General features: G+C 42.2%; 1 protein-coding gene across 9 annotated transcripts; it reads left to right on the forward strand.

The window, feature by feature from the left end:
• The first annotated feature begins 1,404 nt into the window (after positions 1 to 1,404).
• Positions 1,405 to 16,638, forward strand: tmem255a (transmembrane protein 255A). Of its 9 annotated transcripts, none has more exons than XM_037076883.1 (13): positions 1,421 to 1,506; positions 1,932 to 1,994; positions 2,496 to 2,657; positions 2,790 to 2,895; positions 6,902 to 7,044; positions 8,347 to 8,409; positions 10,725 to 10,814; positions 11,806 to 11,871; positions 11,996 to 12,084; positions 12,272 to 12,343; positions 12,727 to 12,895; positions 13,002 to 13,148; positions 15,317 to 16,638. In XM_037076883.1, the coding sequence occupies exons 3-13, from the start codon at positions 2,619 to 2,621 to the stop codon at positions 15,458 to 15,460; spliced, it is 1,128 nt and encodes a 375-aa protein (XP_036932778.1). In that variant the 5' UTR covers positions 1,421 to 1,506; positions 1,932 to 1,994; positions 2,496 to 2,618; the 3' UTR covers positions 15,461 to 16,638. The 9 variants fall into 9 exon arrangements, with proteins under 9 accessions (XP_036932780.1, XP_036932778.1, XP_036932781.1 ...); XM_037076886.1 differs by having other exon boundaries at positions 1,487 to 1,506; positions 1,932 to 2,018; XM_037076884.1 differs by lacking the exons at positions 1,421 to 1,506; positions 1,932 to 1,994 and adding exons at positions 2,194 to 2,255; positions 2,349 to 2,369.
• The last annotated feature ends 61 nt before the right edge of the window (positions 16,639 to 16,699 follow it).

Consider the following 16,699-nt stretch of genomic DNA (forward strand, 5'->3'; position numbering starts at 1 on the left):
CTCTTTCTCCTGCTGTTGGTGTGCTATAGTCCACCTTCATACCTTGAACATGAAATAAAATGTACTAAAACAAAACGTATGTCATTCTTACTGTTGTGGATTTGATGCGATGTTATGTGTAAAGCACAAAAACCTTAAGAGAAGTGCACGAAGGCCGCCTGAGTCAGTCTTTATCTTTCTTTTCCACGTTTGGCTCAAGGTTTACTCTCACCTCCGTGTCAGATGTTAACCTGAATGAGATCCACAGATGTTTAACCAACATGAATAAGACATACTGTTGCTCTTCGATACTCATAACTATTATAGGCACTCTGATACTCCCTATAAAAAGAACAGGGATATTTAAAGTGTCACATTAGTTGTAGCTGCCTTCCGGACATTTAGTCCTGACCCTGGTGTCTGACAAACATATTTATTGTAGTTTCATACATTCAAAGATAAATATTGATGCAGTAGATTAATATGGGGGCCACATGACAACACACACACACACTCAAAAGAGACACCAAGATACAGGTACATTACATGGACCAATAATCCTTGGAAAGCTTGTGGAGGACTGTTGGATCTCCGTGTTTCACAGGTAGATGGTGCTGTTACTGTGCTTTACTACATTCTGGTGAATTCTCAGGTTGGACCAGGAGGTGGAGCTCATGTTGAGTTATGGAGAGGAAGCAGCATGTTGGAGGTGATGAGCTATAATCTGTATACAAGGCATCACCACATGTATTTAAAACAGGATAACATCTTAAAGGGTAAAATGTTAAGATTGTGAATTCTTTCATTTGTAGGGCAGAAGATGTATTACTTCTTCTTTCAGCAGTTACTTAGTCTTACTTTAAGTGAACTTAAAGGAACTTGTAACTGGTTGTGAATTGGCACTGATGCCTCTATAGGACCTACATAAGCAAACAAGACCATCAGCAAGAACACTGGCTGGTTTTCAAATGTTTTTTAGAGTTATGTTGCAGATTCAGACTCCGGGTTGGATAAGTCATCAAATATGATCCATCCCGAGGAAAAAAGATGCTCTGTAATCTGTTGGTACGTTACAAAAATTTAAACTTGACTTTGTTCATCATCGTCATATTACTGTTGCTGATCTTAGAAAGTCACAAATGATGATACCTCATAATTTATTTTTACGAGGAGAGAGGAGAGGTGGAGAATGGGCTCAGTCTCAGTTATATCATTTTGCGCTATGGACGCTTCATATCCAGGTCAATCACACACAAACACACCTGTCTAAAATGATTTTATTTATGAAAATAAATCACGAACCACAGTGGGCCACCTATAGAGACTATGAAGCCTGTTACGCTATTTCTTGCAGATGTTAGAATAATGAACTTTAATATAACAATTTCGGTTGCCGGCATCCATTGTTCTATTGTCATATTATCTTGGTTGCTTGGCAACTATCATTGTCTCTGTCAAAGAAACTTTGCAAGCGGTCTCCTTCACTACATACATATCATCCAGATATACCATTACTGGCTGATGCAGGTGAAACTCACACACACACACACACACACACACACACACACACACACACACACACACACACACACACACTCTCCCAATCTCTTCCTCTCACACACCATACTATGACTGTAGTTAAGCATACAATGTGTTTGTTTGTTTTTTGTAATACATTGCCCAGTAATTTGTAGTTATTGTTATGTTGTAATTTCATAATTGCAATCCCAATCACTCTCTCTCTTTTTCTCTCAATCACACTCTCACACAGACACACAAACACACAAATAGACACACTAAAACATAATTATTTTTTGCAAACCCTCACTTTATCCCCATCTCAATCCCTTCCTCTCATACACACTTTGTATATTACTGTTGTGTGACTGTTTGGATACGTTGTTTTGCTATTTGCTATTGTTATATTGTAATTGTTAATTTTGTAATTGCAGTCTCACTCACTCATTCACACACTTGACTTGACTCACAGCAGGCTCTCAGTGACAAACCGTCAGGTGGGTGCACGGAACCCCACACATGTCACTATTACTTACTTTAATTTTTTTAATTTATCTAAAAAAATATTTATTATTACTGCTGTTATCATTACTACTTATATGTGCTTAACTCTGTGTTTAAATTTCAAAACGACATTTTCCGATGATTTCACTGACGTCATCTCGGAACGTTAACCGTTAAAGTTAGCTTCCAACATTACTAGCTAACTAACTAGCTAATTATCTCCAAAATGGCGGATGGTATATCTTTCCGTTAATGTATGCATTTGATTTTTTAAAATCTATCATGAAAGTATTATCATAAAATCAAGTGTATTAAGTTGTCTTTTGATTCAAAATTACGTGTGCGAGTGAGTCTACACCCACTGACAGGTGAGTAACGACGGTGGCGATGTAACGGCCACGTACTTTAGCTAACCTCTGTGAAAGTATCGTTACACTGCTTAGAAACAACTACAAGTAACGTTAACGACTGTAACTGTACTTGTTTTTGAGTAGGTGTGTGACATGCGCACACACAGCCAGCAGCAGCAGCAGCAGCAGCGAGCGACCCGCTGTCCCGACACCGACACACCGTGAGAACACAGACCGACAGACGAGCGAGCAGCCGCGGGGATGTAAATGAGACAGACTCGGTCTCAGCGGGGACGGAGGTGGACGGTTCGTCAGAGAATGCAACAGCAAGCGAGGAAACCGTTTGCGTTAGCTTACGATTGTATGCAGCTAGCTCATGAATATATAGCGATTACAACCGAGTCGTGATTATTGTTTTTTTTTTTGCTTATTTGCAAGAGGATCGACCGGCGGACTGCGTTAAACATCCTCCGGCCGGGCAGCATGCCTCCTCCTCCTCAGAGCCTTCAATCCAGCGGGCTGACTCTCTCTGAGACAAGCATGGGTAGGTGTGTGTGCAAGGTCAACGTGTCTGCAGCAGCCTGTTTTGTTTTTTATTATTTCATCATTGAAATAATATACTCGTTTGAGCAGAGTGCTTGGATTTCTTCTGAAAAAGCGTGTTTTAATTGTTCGCTCACACCACAGTTGATATTTCGAGCATTCAAATGTGTATTTTCTGTCGGTCAGATATCCTCATTTTGCTCACAAAGGCGGACAAAAACACTCGTTGCATCACCAGACAGTGTTTTTTTTTTTTTTTTTTTTTTCCTGGTCCAGGCCGCAGCGCGTCACTGCAGGTGCGGCGACGTTGAGTAACCACAGCAGCCTGGATGGTTGTGACTGCCTGACACGGATTTTTGGCAGGATGCTCGGCTGCTACCAGGAAAATCAATGGAATAAAATAGTCTAACCGTGTGAGGTAGAGTCAGGGTATATTATGTACAATTTAATGCAGGCTTAAACAAGTAATTCTCAGTAGACGGCAGTAGATTGTTGCTGGTTGTACAGTTCTGCTGTCCTTGCACACACTGATCATCCATGCAAGTTTAGACTTTAGACTTCTTTATCCTTGTGAATCGATTAGGGATGCATCTGGATTTCTGCCAGCTGATTCCAATAACCGATAATTACCTGCTTCTCCTTGGTCGAGAATTTGACATTTTTAGCTCATAAGCTCTTGTTTATTTACACCTCAGGGTGGTAAAAGCTTATGATGCAGTGAGCAAACATGGACAGTTTCAGCTCTAGTAAGATGTATTGTGTTAGAACAGGTGGACTTTAATCCGCCTCTTGGAATCATTGCACACATGTATTGAAGATTTGCAGTCGTCATCAGTGTTGTCATCCTCTGAAACTAAAAAAGATCCACAGCGGTGACAACATGTTTGTAGGGGTGCGTTCTGGATTTTATACCTTAGATACAAAATCTTGAGAAATATCGATATTTCGACACAAGGGAATAAAACATTGAAGTGTAATCTGTAGAAGATCCGTCAGTTTAACATGGGGAGTGGATCCAGTTCATTTCATTAACCTTCCTTATACTAACAAACTGACTCTTTTGATTCTTTTAGATTATTTTGGCTATGTAGATCGTAAGTGGCACAAATCTCAGTCAGATAAAGGATCAATCATTCAGGTAAACTAGACGAACACGTTCAACTAAACGACAGTAACGCATTCAGTGTTGTACAAAAGTAAACTAAAGTCATACTTGAGTAAAATACAGACATTGTAGTAAAATATTACTTAAGTAAAAGTGAAAATCGCATTTGACTCGTGCAGTGGTCTCTGAGATTTACACCGAAGGAATGCAATTAAACACAATCATCAATAACTTCACTGAAGCGAGTCGGAGGAAACAGTCACATCGGTTGTTTTAGTTCACTGTGATTCAAATCTTTGAGAGCAGGAGAAGGGAACAATCTGCAGTAAACATGGTCTTGAATTATAAAATAAATCTCAGAGGCTGCGTCCTTCCTATGCAGACAACAGGGTGATAAAGAATTTGGCCGAAACCATCAATTCCCTGCTCAGTGTAGCGATGAGTGCTGATGTGCTCCTTATTGATCTCCAGGCTGGTGCGTCAGCATGCAGTAGCGGTGACGTGTGTCTGTGGTTTGCCAACTCTTGTGTTTCTCCAAATTGATCAAAACAGAGCACAGAGATGGCGCAGATGATCTATGAGCCGCGATACAAGCTGTGAACACTGCACAACAACTCGAACAGGAGGAGGTCCGATAAATGGAGTAGATTAGAACCAGAAGCAGCTGGGCTCTTCCTCTATATTAGCAGTGTTGTGGTTTGGTAGTCGGACCACTGCTGTAATGAAGAATTCATTATAAGAATTACCCTGACAAATCTAAAATGACCAGCCACTCCCTCTGGCCTCTATCCTCATTTTGTATCTTCAGCTGAAGGCCCTGAATGATGTCAGTGATGAGTCTCGTCGAGCAGCTCGCCTGTTTGAAGCGTGGCCCCTCTGGGAGGAGGTTCAGATAACGCTCCTTTAAATTCAAGTGGTTTTAAAGATGTACATTACCAGAAGGTCTATGACTCTTGAAAGGTAAACCTCAAGGTACATTCTGTCTCAAGTTTAAAGGTGTTATTCCTGCACTACCTCTCACTCTTTAAGGTGCCTCATTTTCAGTGTATTTTCAGTGAACATTGAGACTGTTTTGTTGCACTGTGAGCGCATCAAGACAAGGTCACGACAATGTTTGAAGTCAGCTCACTTAATTTAAGTACAGGGTGAAAAGTCTGATGCTGAAGATCACACACAGGATGCATGCATGTATCATATATAAAGCAAAGTGCAAGAAAGGCATCCACACCCATTTATTGCCTTTATTAGACAGTATACAGAGAGCTCAGTTGGTATGAAGGCAGAGGAAGAAGGTGAAGAGAATAAAGGAGGTGACATCAACGTTTTGACATATATGATAGAATTCAATTTAGATTTAATTACATTGTGTTACTGGTAAAAGAAATTCCTTTATGTACTTTGAGATTCAGAACTAGAGATGTTCCGATACCACCTTTTCCCTCCCGATACCGATTCCGATACTTGTGTGGTATAAAAAAAAATATATATATATATCATACTATGCTGCATTACTGTGATATGATTATCATTGTGGTAAGGCCTGACTCAGGTTAAACCTTTTGTAAAACATGAATGAATACAGCAAATCAAAGCCATTTGTTTTTAAATAGAACAGTGTAAAACAGTAGTGCAACACCAACTTAACTAAATACATCTAGGAATAATTATTTAAAGAAAAATTAAATTGGAATTAAATAGATAGCAGCACAGCGCAACTGTTTTAAGAGAAGAAGAAGACTTGTGTTGGAGCTAACGGAGCTAATTCGGTAAATGTATTCCTATTTCTAATAAATTACGTGGTATCGGATCAGTGCCTGGACTCACAGTACTCGCTGACACCGATGCCAGTATTTTCGGCAGTATCAGAGACATTGAACACAACTCTATTCAAATTCAAACATTTATTTTGAAAATGGCGGCGACACGTAGAAACAAACAGATTCTTTGGAGCGTATCAGGAAGTTTTTCACTCAAAGGTGCACAATGGACATTTTTGTACGAGCCTATAAACAAACAGAGCTCTAAATACAAGGAATAGCAGTTTGCAAAAGCTAACATTTGCTTAAGATGATATTAAAAGCAATATGTATACTTACGTTTTTTGTATCCATTATTGCAAAACAAAAAGAGCACATTGCCCATCCAGACATCCAACAGTTCAAGATATTAGATTATAGACTCTAATAGTGCACCTTTAAAAAAGAGCACAAACTATGAAGATGTCAAATGGGGGTTTTTTGTTACAGCATGGCTGGTTATTTTACACACTGTGTGCCAGTGTGGCAAAATGTGGTCCAGGAGACACCTATTGTGGTGGGGGCTACCTCCGCAGTGATTTGCCAGGTGTTTAAGGGCGCTGGAAGTCGAGGGGTAGGAAGTAGGAAAGGGCCTATTCCCCTTTCTTCCTTCTTTCTGGGTGGATGCGTCTTGCGATGGGGGTCACACCAGCCGTGGCGCCCACGGCTGGTGTGACCCCCATCGCAAGACAATTTCTTGTTTACAGCCGGTGTTTGTTCACAAGCCAGGGTTTCTTTTTTTCTCATCATGAGGAACATAAGAAATTATTTTTAGAGTCAACTAGTATTACAGCTTCTCAGAATACTGCATTAAAATTTGAACTGAGCTTCGTCAAAGTCAGTAATAAGTTTTGTTGCTGGGAGTTCAGCCTCTTTTTGGGTGCCGAGTGTTTTAGATAAAGTTGATTTTATTTGCGTATTTCCAGAACAGATTGCTGTACAGTGCAATTAAGACCCTTGTGCAATGACTTTAATGTACGTCAGAGACGGGGAGACTCTCAGTCTTGTCACAAGTCTCTTTAATCACATCCCATTACATCACTGCCTGAGGTGAATCTTCACTTATGACACTCGGCAGTAATGTTCTTTCATTTATTGTCTTGTAGGCTCCTTCAAGAGGAGGAAGAGGAAATCCATAATAGTGACAGTGTTGCTGCTCATCGTCTCTGTGCTCATCCTCATCTTCGGCCTGGCGGCGACAACCAGGACGCAGAACATCACAGTGGGCGGCTACTACCCAGGAGTCATTGTGAGTGCATGTTCACACCTGCGTGCCGCCGCCGCCGCAGCAGCAGGCACAACACAGCAGGTCTGCTCACCGTTAGAGCTCATCAGAGGCGAGGTGTGGCTGAGGAGAGAGTGTTTGGACTGAGCTCTTCCCGCTCCTGGACTCTGATGAAAATAATTACTGAAGGCCTCTTGAGGGGTGAATTTTCCCCACATTCATTATTCAGGATCAGTGTCATTAGAGGCTGAGTGAAGTAAAGTGTTCAGCCCATAAATGTGTTTTCTTCTCTGCAAACGGCTTTCAGCATTATAACTTCTAACTTAAAGAGCTATTAAGAGGAAGCCGCTGTGTCTGTGACATTTCATAAACATGCTTCTTCTAACGTTAACCTCAGATTCGTACTACAGATAAACATACGCTGTGAAAAAAGAAGGAGCTACTCTACGAGAAACTAAAATTCATTTTAAGGGGAAATAAATTCACCCCAAAAATAAAAAAATTGAGTCATTTTCGACTCACCCCCATGCAGATGAAAGAAAACACTTCTGGAGCTTAACAGCAAAAACAGAAACTGCACTGCAGCATTCTCATAAACAACTCAAGTAGATGGGGACTTGTTTTAAATACAGCTCCATACGGCTCGTCTGGTGTAATCCAAGTCTCCAGAAGCCCTGAATTGATTTGTTATTTACACACGTGATGTGCAGTCGAGGTCGTGCAGCCACTTCAGGCAGGGTGGACGCTAACGGTTTTAGCTTGGCAGCTACAGTGAAGATTCCTGCTGTAAATGAAATCCTTTAACGTTAAACTGGGATCTTGAGGCTTCCAAAGTCTTTGATTACTCCAGACATGCATGTTGTTCTTTTAAAACAAGTCCCCGTCTACTTCAGTTGTTCTGCTGTGAAGCTCCAGAAATGTTTTGTGGCCTAAGAACCTTCACACAGTTAACATCAGCATGAGGATGAATAGATAATGACTGAAATTTCATTTTTACAAAATTAAACAAGATAGTTAATCTACTCCCAATCCACATCTAAGATTTTAGATCCAGACAAATGTAGTTTACATAGATTTACAAAGATGAGAGAAACTTTGAGGGAAACTTTGATCTCACTTTTCCTCAAATTAGAGTTTATTAATCCAACAATATATTTTGCTTATCTATAAAAGTAGATAGTTGATATCAGCGTAAATGTGCTGAAACGCTTCGCCTCGCATCACCAAAACACTCAACACTTGATTCATCCCACTGCTCCGTGAAATCAAAGCTTCATAGTTTAATTAGATGAAACGTCCTAACGGTTATTTTCTCCTCTTTTTCAGCTGGGCTTTGGCTCTTTTCTGGGAATTATCGGCGCTCACTTGATAGAGAACAAGAGGCAGATGGTAAGAGGATTTATATTACCTCTGTGCTTTGGGATCTCATTCAGGGCTTGATGTCTCCTTGTCTCCACAGTCACACAGAGTGCTGTCATTAAGCTGTGTATCAGTCCCAATTACCTTACGACAGCTTGATTATGTCGTTAATGCGACAATAGACACAACAGACCTAACCCAGACTGCAAGTCCCACTTGGCCCGAGGAGGGTTTGTGTATCAGACCAAGAGCAAGTATCCTGGGCTTCAAGGGAGATGAGGCCAGAAATAGAAATAGGGTGTAAGTGGAGGAGGACAGATGTCCACACTGGAATGTGGGGAAGGAAACTGCAGATGAGGGGAGCAGGTGGGACGTGCCATGCAGGGACTGGCAGGACTGACATGAAGAATGAGTTTGTACCATGACACCTTTTCCCATAATGCAACAGAGTCTGGATGTCTGGAGTCCCAGTCAAGAGTGTGTGTGTGTAGCAGGACTAACTGAGCTGTGACATGTTACAGCACACCGCCTCTGATTTGTTGTTTGCCATAAAATGTTAAAAACATGTTGATATATTTATGATTCAGGTTCATTAGCATACAATTTATTGCCAACTGTCTTGGTAATCGATTGATGGTTTCATTCATATTTCAAGGAAAAACACTAATTCACAGCTTCTAACCTCTCAAATTGAAGTCCTCCATGACAGCTCTAATGGTGTCATTACACTCTGATTAGATTAATGTACTTACTGTGAAAACTCTTCTGAACCACAGTTCATGAAATCCCTTCACCAACATTAACCCTATCGACCACTACCAGAGTGACATCATCGGTATAACACAACCACATCAAAACCAAGTGAGTCGTAAACTCAATCAAAGACACTACGAAGACCCAAGTCAGAGCCAGAGGCAGAGACCGACCCTTCACTCCTGTCTGTCACTCTTTATGTCACAGAAAAGGTTGCAAGTTCACTTTTCATGATGCAGATAAAATATGTTTTGCATAGGTGTTAAAACCACAAAGCATGCACGGCGAGCAAAATACGTTAAAACACAACAGCTCGAGCGTTTTAGGTGAGAAGCTTACTGACATCCTGTTGTGTAGCTCGAGCAATCTGGAGCAAAATTTCATGTCCTCAGTTCAATCTCTGGTTATCTTACATTTACTTTACTAAAAGTTTAGACTCAAGATTCAGATTTTAGAGAGCGGTTTTATTTGGAGGTTGGTTGGTTTTGACACATCATCACACAGTAAATTAAACGTGTTTTTATTTTGGACTGTTTTGGAAACTGATTGGGAAATTGTGATGAACATTTTAAACTTCTTTCTGATATTTTGATTGATTCATTAAAAGAATAACCATCAGATCTATGAAACGATTTTTTAATTCTCATTCTATATAATGAATGTCATATATTTATATAACTATAGATACTGAAAATGCACAAAACAAGCATAAAATGAAATCTTTAAGTATTTCTGTATAACTTCACAAGTTTGGAAAATATCCTTTGATATTGTTATGATGTGTTTAACACACCAAACGTCAGCCAATCAGCTTAGTGAGGACTGTACGGGTGTGGTTTGATCAGATTTGATTGACAGAGGCCTTTCAACATGAGGCCTTTCATCAGAAATCAGACAAATCCTGATTTTTGCATTAAACTGCTTCATTGTTGTGAGTTCTTCAAACCAGCTAGAGAGAAAAAACATAAACACAGAAATCAAACAACAAATAAAACTAAAGCAGAAAATAGTGTGTTGATGAAGGACCTCTTCATTCTAAGTAAGACCTAATCAAGAAAATATATTCTTTGGACCTTAAGAACTACTAACATGTGTTATCAACATGTCATGTTGCTGCTGGACGTGATTGTTGACGCCGTAGAAAATGTGGGTGCAGCCATGAATCTGTTACCTCGAGATGTGGAAGCTGTTGCATCACTTGCTCTGCCTCCCTCCTGCGAGCCGGGGTGGCTGCAGACAGGATGGGGTGATGTGTAACTGAATACGTGTTGCCGTTCATTGAAGAGTGAGAGGAGGAGAGTTAGGCGGACTGAGGGGGGAATTAAGGCTGCTCATAAAAAAGCTGGGCGCGGTGCCAGACACCGACGCCACTGGAGGTGGGTGACGACCACGTCCTCCATTCAGTCCACAACACGCCGCCACCCTCGTCCTCAATCGGAGGGAAGCACATGTGCACATTAATGTTGCCAATGTAACCCAATACTGAAGCGGTGAGAGGAAGCCATTAAAAGTCAGAATAGTGCACGTTTAGGGTGTCTTATAGAAAATCTTTACAGGCTGATGAATCTGATGCTCCTCTGCTGTCCTTTCAGCTGGTGGCGTCGATCGTCTTCATCAGTTTCGGAGTGGTGGCGGCCTTCTGCTGCGCCATCGTCGATGGAGTCTTCGCTGCGAGGCACATCGTGAGTTAACACCCAATCGTCTGCATCTTTATTTGAACTGATAAATGATGAATATGGATAACACTTATGTCCAGACTTATAACAAGCTTATTAATCAATGCCACCCTCATTAAAGCTTAATACACTCTGTCTGCATCAGGCTTATAATAAAACATGTGCCAGTCTGCACAGGCATTCCCCTCATATCGAAGAATCAAGCAACCGCTGCTCCCTCCTCCTCCTCACTGAGACAGATATATTTTGTGATGGAGGGAGATTGTTCTCATGTTCTCATTGTTCTCCATTACGCAAAGTACATAAAACAATAAATAACCACTAATGCACTCTTAAAACAATTATGCCAAAATAAGTTATGGCTGGGTGGAAAGGGAGATGAGCGCCATTAGCAGGTTTTTTGTTTTGCGTGTCGTGTCAGTGAAATGGAAAAGGGAAACACACTGTTGAATGAAGGAGGTTTAGGAGGAGGTTGTGAAGAAGCTATCAGTGTTACACTTTGTTATTTTACAGACTATTTTTTACATTTATCTACATTTTTGAAGCTTGTAAGTATTTCACAAATCAAATTTTTTTAGCCGAAGGACTGATCAAACTGATCATCCCAAACGGCATCACTGCTGCGCCCCAGGCTCGTTCTGTCAGCTAGTTTGTGGTTACACAATTTTGTTTACGAGGATCCACAATGTAAGCAAAATATAAAGTGAGGGTGTTTGACACTGAGCTCCCTCTCAAAGACAGGGACCTCAAGATGAAAATGCTTCCCAGTAGAGTTCATTTATGTTGCGTTTCAGTCGGTCAGCAGATATTATGCAATAAATCAAGTTCTCATAATCTCACTGACATAATGAATCTTGTTTGTTTTGGGGCCCCTGTGGTTTTCAAATTAAATTGGTCACCAGCTTTCTCAATTCTTACCTCCTCTTCTAATTTATTTTGCCTTCCTAGGTATTCCAGTGAAGTAAAATATATATACCTGTTGTTTATTGTGCTGCAGGACCTCAGGCCTCTGTACGCTGGTCGTTGTGCGTATCACTCGAGTGAGACTGCGTCTGACCGCGATGTAAGAAACACTCACTTCACTTCACTTCACAGATTAATTCATCCTGCATGTGTTTGCATGTGATTAACTGTTGCCAGAAGTCGACCCAAAGTGAAAAGACTGTGAAATACTTTCTGACTCTCAGGTGCCCTGTCAGACGTCATCGCGCTCGTCCTGTAACCTTCGTGTGAAGAGCAACACCTGTTACTGCTGCGAACTCTACAACTGTGGGAAGTGAGTACGCTGAGCCGCCGAGCGAAACCTTCTGAATCAGTGGCTACTCGCTTTGCTGTGTTGCTTTGATTGTTTGGATCTGTCATGTGTACCGTTGTGACATTTTTGTGGGAGATTTCTTTGCTCTGCAACTGCTGTTGATTGTATTAGAACAAGAATGTTTCTTTTCTGTTAACCTTTGTTTCAGAGAACATCCTCTTATGGGACTTCAGAATAAAGATGTTTTGAAAAAGTTTAGGAAATCATCCATGATTTGGAAGTAGGTCCCTTTTTTTCTAAAACCGTATCGGCCATTGATGATCAATTCATGACATTTTTCTCCTTTTTTTCAATCAGTGATGATTGAACCAAAGTAAATATGTAGAATTAATCCTCCATAGAAATGTGCCATTTTCCTCTGCATGTCCTTTTTGTGTCTTAATAACCATCCATGTCCTCTGTGTGTCTGTCAGATTTGAACCAAAACCATCAGAACTTTTACAGGCATAGACTCATTTATCTCTACAAATTAAACCCTGTTGTTTGTCCTTCATTGTGCCATGAATACAAATACACTGAGCCTGATTGAAGCATTTGAAAAAACTGTATTAGTGACTTTTGTGGCTTGACTGTAGGCTGTTTCCCTCTCTGTCCCACCCACTGGGCTAGCCGTGTCGAGGTGATTGGAGGCTACCATGAGTACACGGATGTGAAGAGCTGCCAGGACGTGGTGCACCTCTACCACCTGCTGTGGTCCGCCACCATCCTCAACATCGTGGCCCTCTTTCTGGGCATCATCACTGCTGCAGTGCTGGGAGGCTTCAAGGACATGGTGAGTGAAGTGACTGAAGAGCTGAGTGCGAGACTACGTGTCGGTCTATCGGTGTGGATTTGTCAGTACGAGCTCAAGGTTTCGTTCTTCTTCTTGTCCTTGTCAGACTCCCTCGACTGCCTCAGAGAGCTCGTCTGAACCAGAGGCCCTCACAGCTCCGGCCCCCTCAGAGCCGCCTCCACCCACCACGTCAGTCAACTCGTATTACAACACTGCCCCCTGCCTGCCGCCGTACACTGCCTACGACCTGCAGGTACAGACACGAGAGCATCGATGTATGCATTCATAATGACGACTTCACTTCCTCACGTTAAATCAGATGTTATTGTCCTATAAACAACCAGAATAATGTTTTTATGGCAGCTGTCCACAGAAGGGTGACAAGTTAAAGGAAAACAAAAGTAAGACTGATATGAAAAAAGGGTCTGTAAGTAGACTGGGCATCCAATCGAAAACAATTCATCATGAAAGTGATGTGGTTACTATTTTAAGCAGTTTCAAGCACTTGATCCAAAATCCAATCACTTTACAAAAAGCTTATAAGGAAATCAGAGTCCATTCAGTCTGAAAGCTCTCCCTCTCCGACATACAGCTTTTTATGCCTCCTCTTCTCTCTCCTCCGTCCTCCTGCCTGTAAAACCTGGAAATTGATCGCTGCAGCGAAGGATGTCTAAATTCATAAAATGCTCCTCGAGGACAGAGGAGGCTTGTCAGAGGAGCAGGACTCTACAAATGCTCCTCTGTATTCAGTAACGTGCGGTGAGGTCCACGGCTGGGTAGGCAGCAAGACCTTAAATCGCATAGTGCATACAAAAATATATACTAGGTAGAGCTCAGTATTAAAACTGCAAAGCCAATTAAGTTGCCGCTGTCAAAACTGTAGTTATTTACGTCGGCGGATTATAGCACGCACACAATTACTGCCAATTAATTTCAGAGACATACATTCACCTGTATTTCTACAGGATTTACATCATCCAAAGACAAACGCACAAAAACACCTGTATCTCAATACAGGACTTACAGCTCCGATACACTATATTAACAAAGCAACAACATCACCGTCCGCTCTTGGTCACATAACATTACAACTAAAAATCAAAACGTCACTCACAACGTTAATATTATTATTACCACAGAGAGAGAGAGAGAGAGAGAGAGAGAGAGAGAGAGAGAGAGAGAGAGAGACTGCGGCGCTGTCCGTGGTACGGACTGAGAAAAAGAGAGTTTGGTGTCGGCGCACCATACAGCGTGTGTGTCTGTGTGAGGGGGGGGGGGGCTTACTTTATTTGTAGATGAAGTCCATGCGCCTGTCCCTCTGCACGAACTTGTTGATGACTTTGTTGTAGAAGTCATCCTTGTTTGCAGCGTTCTGTAATGTCATGAGTCTCTCCTTTTCAATGGAAATCAGCGCCAATGCTGAAAGTCTATGCTGGTGCATCCTATTACGGTTATACGTCTTGATGCGCTTTAAAGCTGAAAACGTCCTCTCCACGGATGCCGTTGTAGCAGGTATCGTTAAGACCAGCTTTAATAACTTTGTGGCCTCTGGTACAGTCTCCTGGAGGTCATTGTCTTTCAAGAATGAGAGCAGCTGTGCAGGTGACATTCCCTGGACCAGTTGTGAGCAATATAATCCCACCAAATCAGACTGTAATCGAACTTGATCAAAGAATCTTGCGTATTTTGACAAGCTATTGAGTTTCTCAGTGTCAAAATTAGCAGGTCACCATAACCCTCCTTCACCCACACGCTCTCACTTCCCACCGAGAACAGTAGACAGGGAAAGCAGAACAGCCTGCTAGCTTGGCTGCATCCACACAACCACTCTTTCTTTTTGTACCATTCTGTCTGAAAAGTCCTCACAATTTTCTGTCCCTTCCTTTGCGTTAAATTCTCCAGGTCAGGTGTTGGTCTCCCGGTTAATATATATTTTTTTTTTCCACAAATGTCAGACTAGACATTTTTTTTAGCGAAGTAATCTCCATAGCTAGCAGCAGAAATCAAATCACTGCGCGCCACAACAGCAGCGCGAAACCTTGGGGGGGAGGAGGGGGGTGACCCGCGAAACCCACGAAACCCACAGAAGCAGAGAAGCACTGTGCCTCAGGGATGCCCATTAGAGACAGTGTGAGAACAGACTACGCATGCGCAAACCTCCTAAACCGTTTGCGTTCATTTCACACGGCACAGAGAGGCAGAGGCAGAGTCTGCCTCCGTCCCCTGTGTTCACTTCAGGCAAGCCTGGAAAGCGCGCTTTTCCAAATTCTGAATATTACCTTTAGATTTTTAGACCTGCTCACATTGCTTTATTTCCTGTTGTATTAATATGTGTTGATGTGCTTTGTCCTTTGTGAACAAGTGAGAATATTTAGTAGCAGCCAGGAGTTATTCTGACACCACGTGTTGTCTTTCCTGCAGGGCTCCTACATGTTCCCCGACCCTGCAGGCCTGTCGGATGACTCTCAGTCTGGAGCCAGCCACCTGTGGCCCACGATGATCCCTCCACGCTACTCTCCTCCTCACAACCACCCCGACGAGAAGCCCCCACCCTACAGCCCGTAACACGCCTTCTTCAGCACAGAGGGCGCCTGAAACGTTAGCGGGTGCTGTTGGATGCCGATCGAGTGGTTTGAATGCACGGCTCCTCTGGGCTCTTCCTCACGACCGTTGAGAACTGTGACGAAGGAGAGGTGGTGAGGAAGAGGAGGAGGAGGAGAAGGATGGCCACAGAGCATGCTAACTTTGAGTTCAGCCCGTCACAAGAGGAGCGAATGTTTTGTCTCCCCGGGCACCGCTCACACTCATGCCTGCAGTGTGTGTGTCACATCAAGAGAGAGACAACCGATTCAAAGCCAGGACTGTTTACACATCGATCTGCCTTAAAGCAAACGGACTCCCAGTGCCGCAGCACCTGGACTTCTCCTCTCCTCCGGCTCATGCTCCGTGTTCACCTCTCTTTAGTACAAACTGTAAACGCTTCCCGCCTCGAGCGGTACAGGTGAGCTGCCAGCCTCCCGTGAGATCAATGCAGAGTTAGATGAAAGCTTTGGTGTATATCCCAGATCCCAATAAGCTAGAAAATTCAAATCGGTAGCGTCGTCAGCCCAAGCAGTCGTTTGTTTAGCAGGCAGTAGTTTCACCGTACGTTATTAAAGGCAAAGTTAGTAGTACTGGAGGTGTTACATGCTTATAATGTATGTACAGCAGTATGATATACAGTTAACAGTTAAGCCTAAGGTATAGATCATGGTATCTACTTATCAACTCTTCAGTTTATCTCGATCAGTGTGTGGTGAACTTTGCAGAGCAGTGTTAATGAAGAAGTAAGCTATTCTGCAGTAGTTGTTGAGTCAGGGCAGTTTAACAATTACACTCCAAACCCTATTTATTGTATTTTCACTGAAAGCTGCAAAGGCAGGTATGCATATATTGTCTCTCTCTCTCTCTCTTTCTCTTTGTAAGTAGTAGTAAAATCACATCTATAAGTTGGATCGTGTTGTCTTTGTCAGGAATAAACACTGAGTGTGAACAGTCAGTGCTGGATTCACTGACAAGAGATGGAAGATGACAAAAACTGAAGAAAAAAAAAGAATAAGACTTGTTGTTCACTGAGGAGGAGGGTAAACTGGTCACTGTCAGCTTTAACCACTGCTTTTTATAAGTTAAACAACACATTCTCAGGGGCTGATTGTCAGTTCCTTTTTGTCTTGCCATTAAAAATGTGTTTTGTGTAATTCAAACAGTGTGTTTCTTTTTAGCCAGGCTGGCAGCGTGTCTCTGTGGAGGGCAGCGACGGTCAGT

This window comes from Acanthopagrus latus, chromosome 18, assembly GCF_904848185.1.
Source record: "Acanthopagrus latus isolate v.2019 chromosome 18, fAcaLat1.1, whole genome shotgun sequence".
Classification (NCBI taxonomy): Eukaryota; Metazoa; Chordata; class Actinopteri; order Spariformes; family Sparidae; genus Acanthopagrus; species Acanthopagrus latus.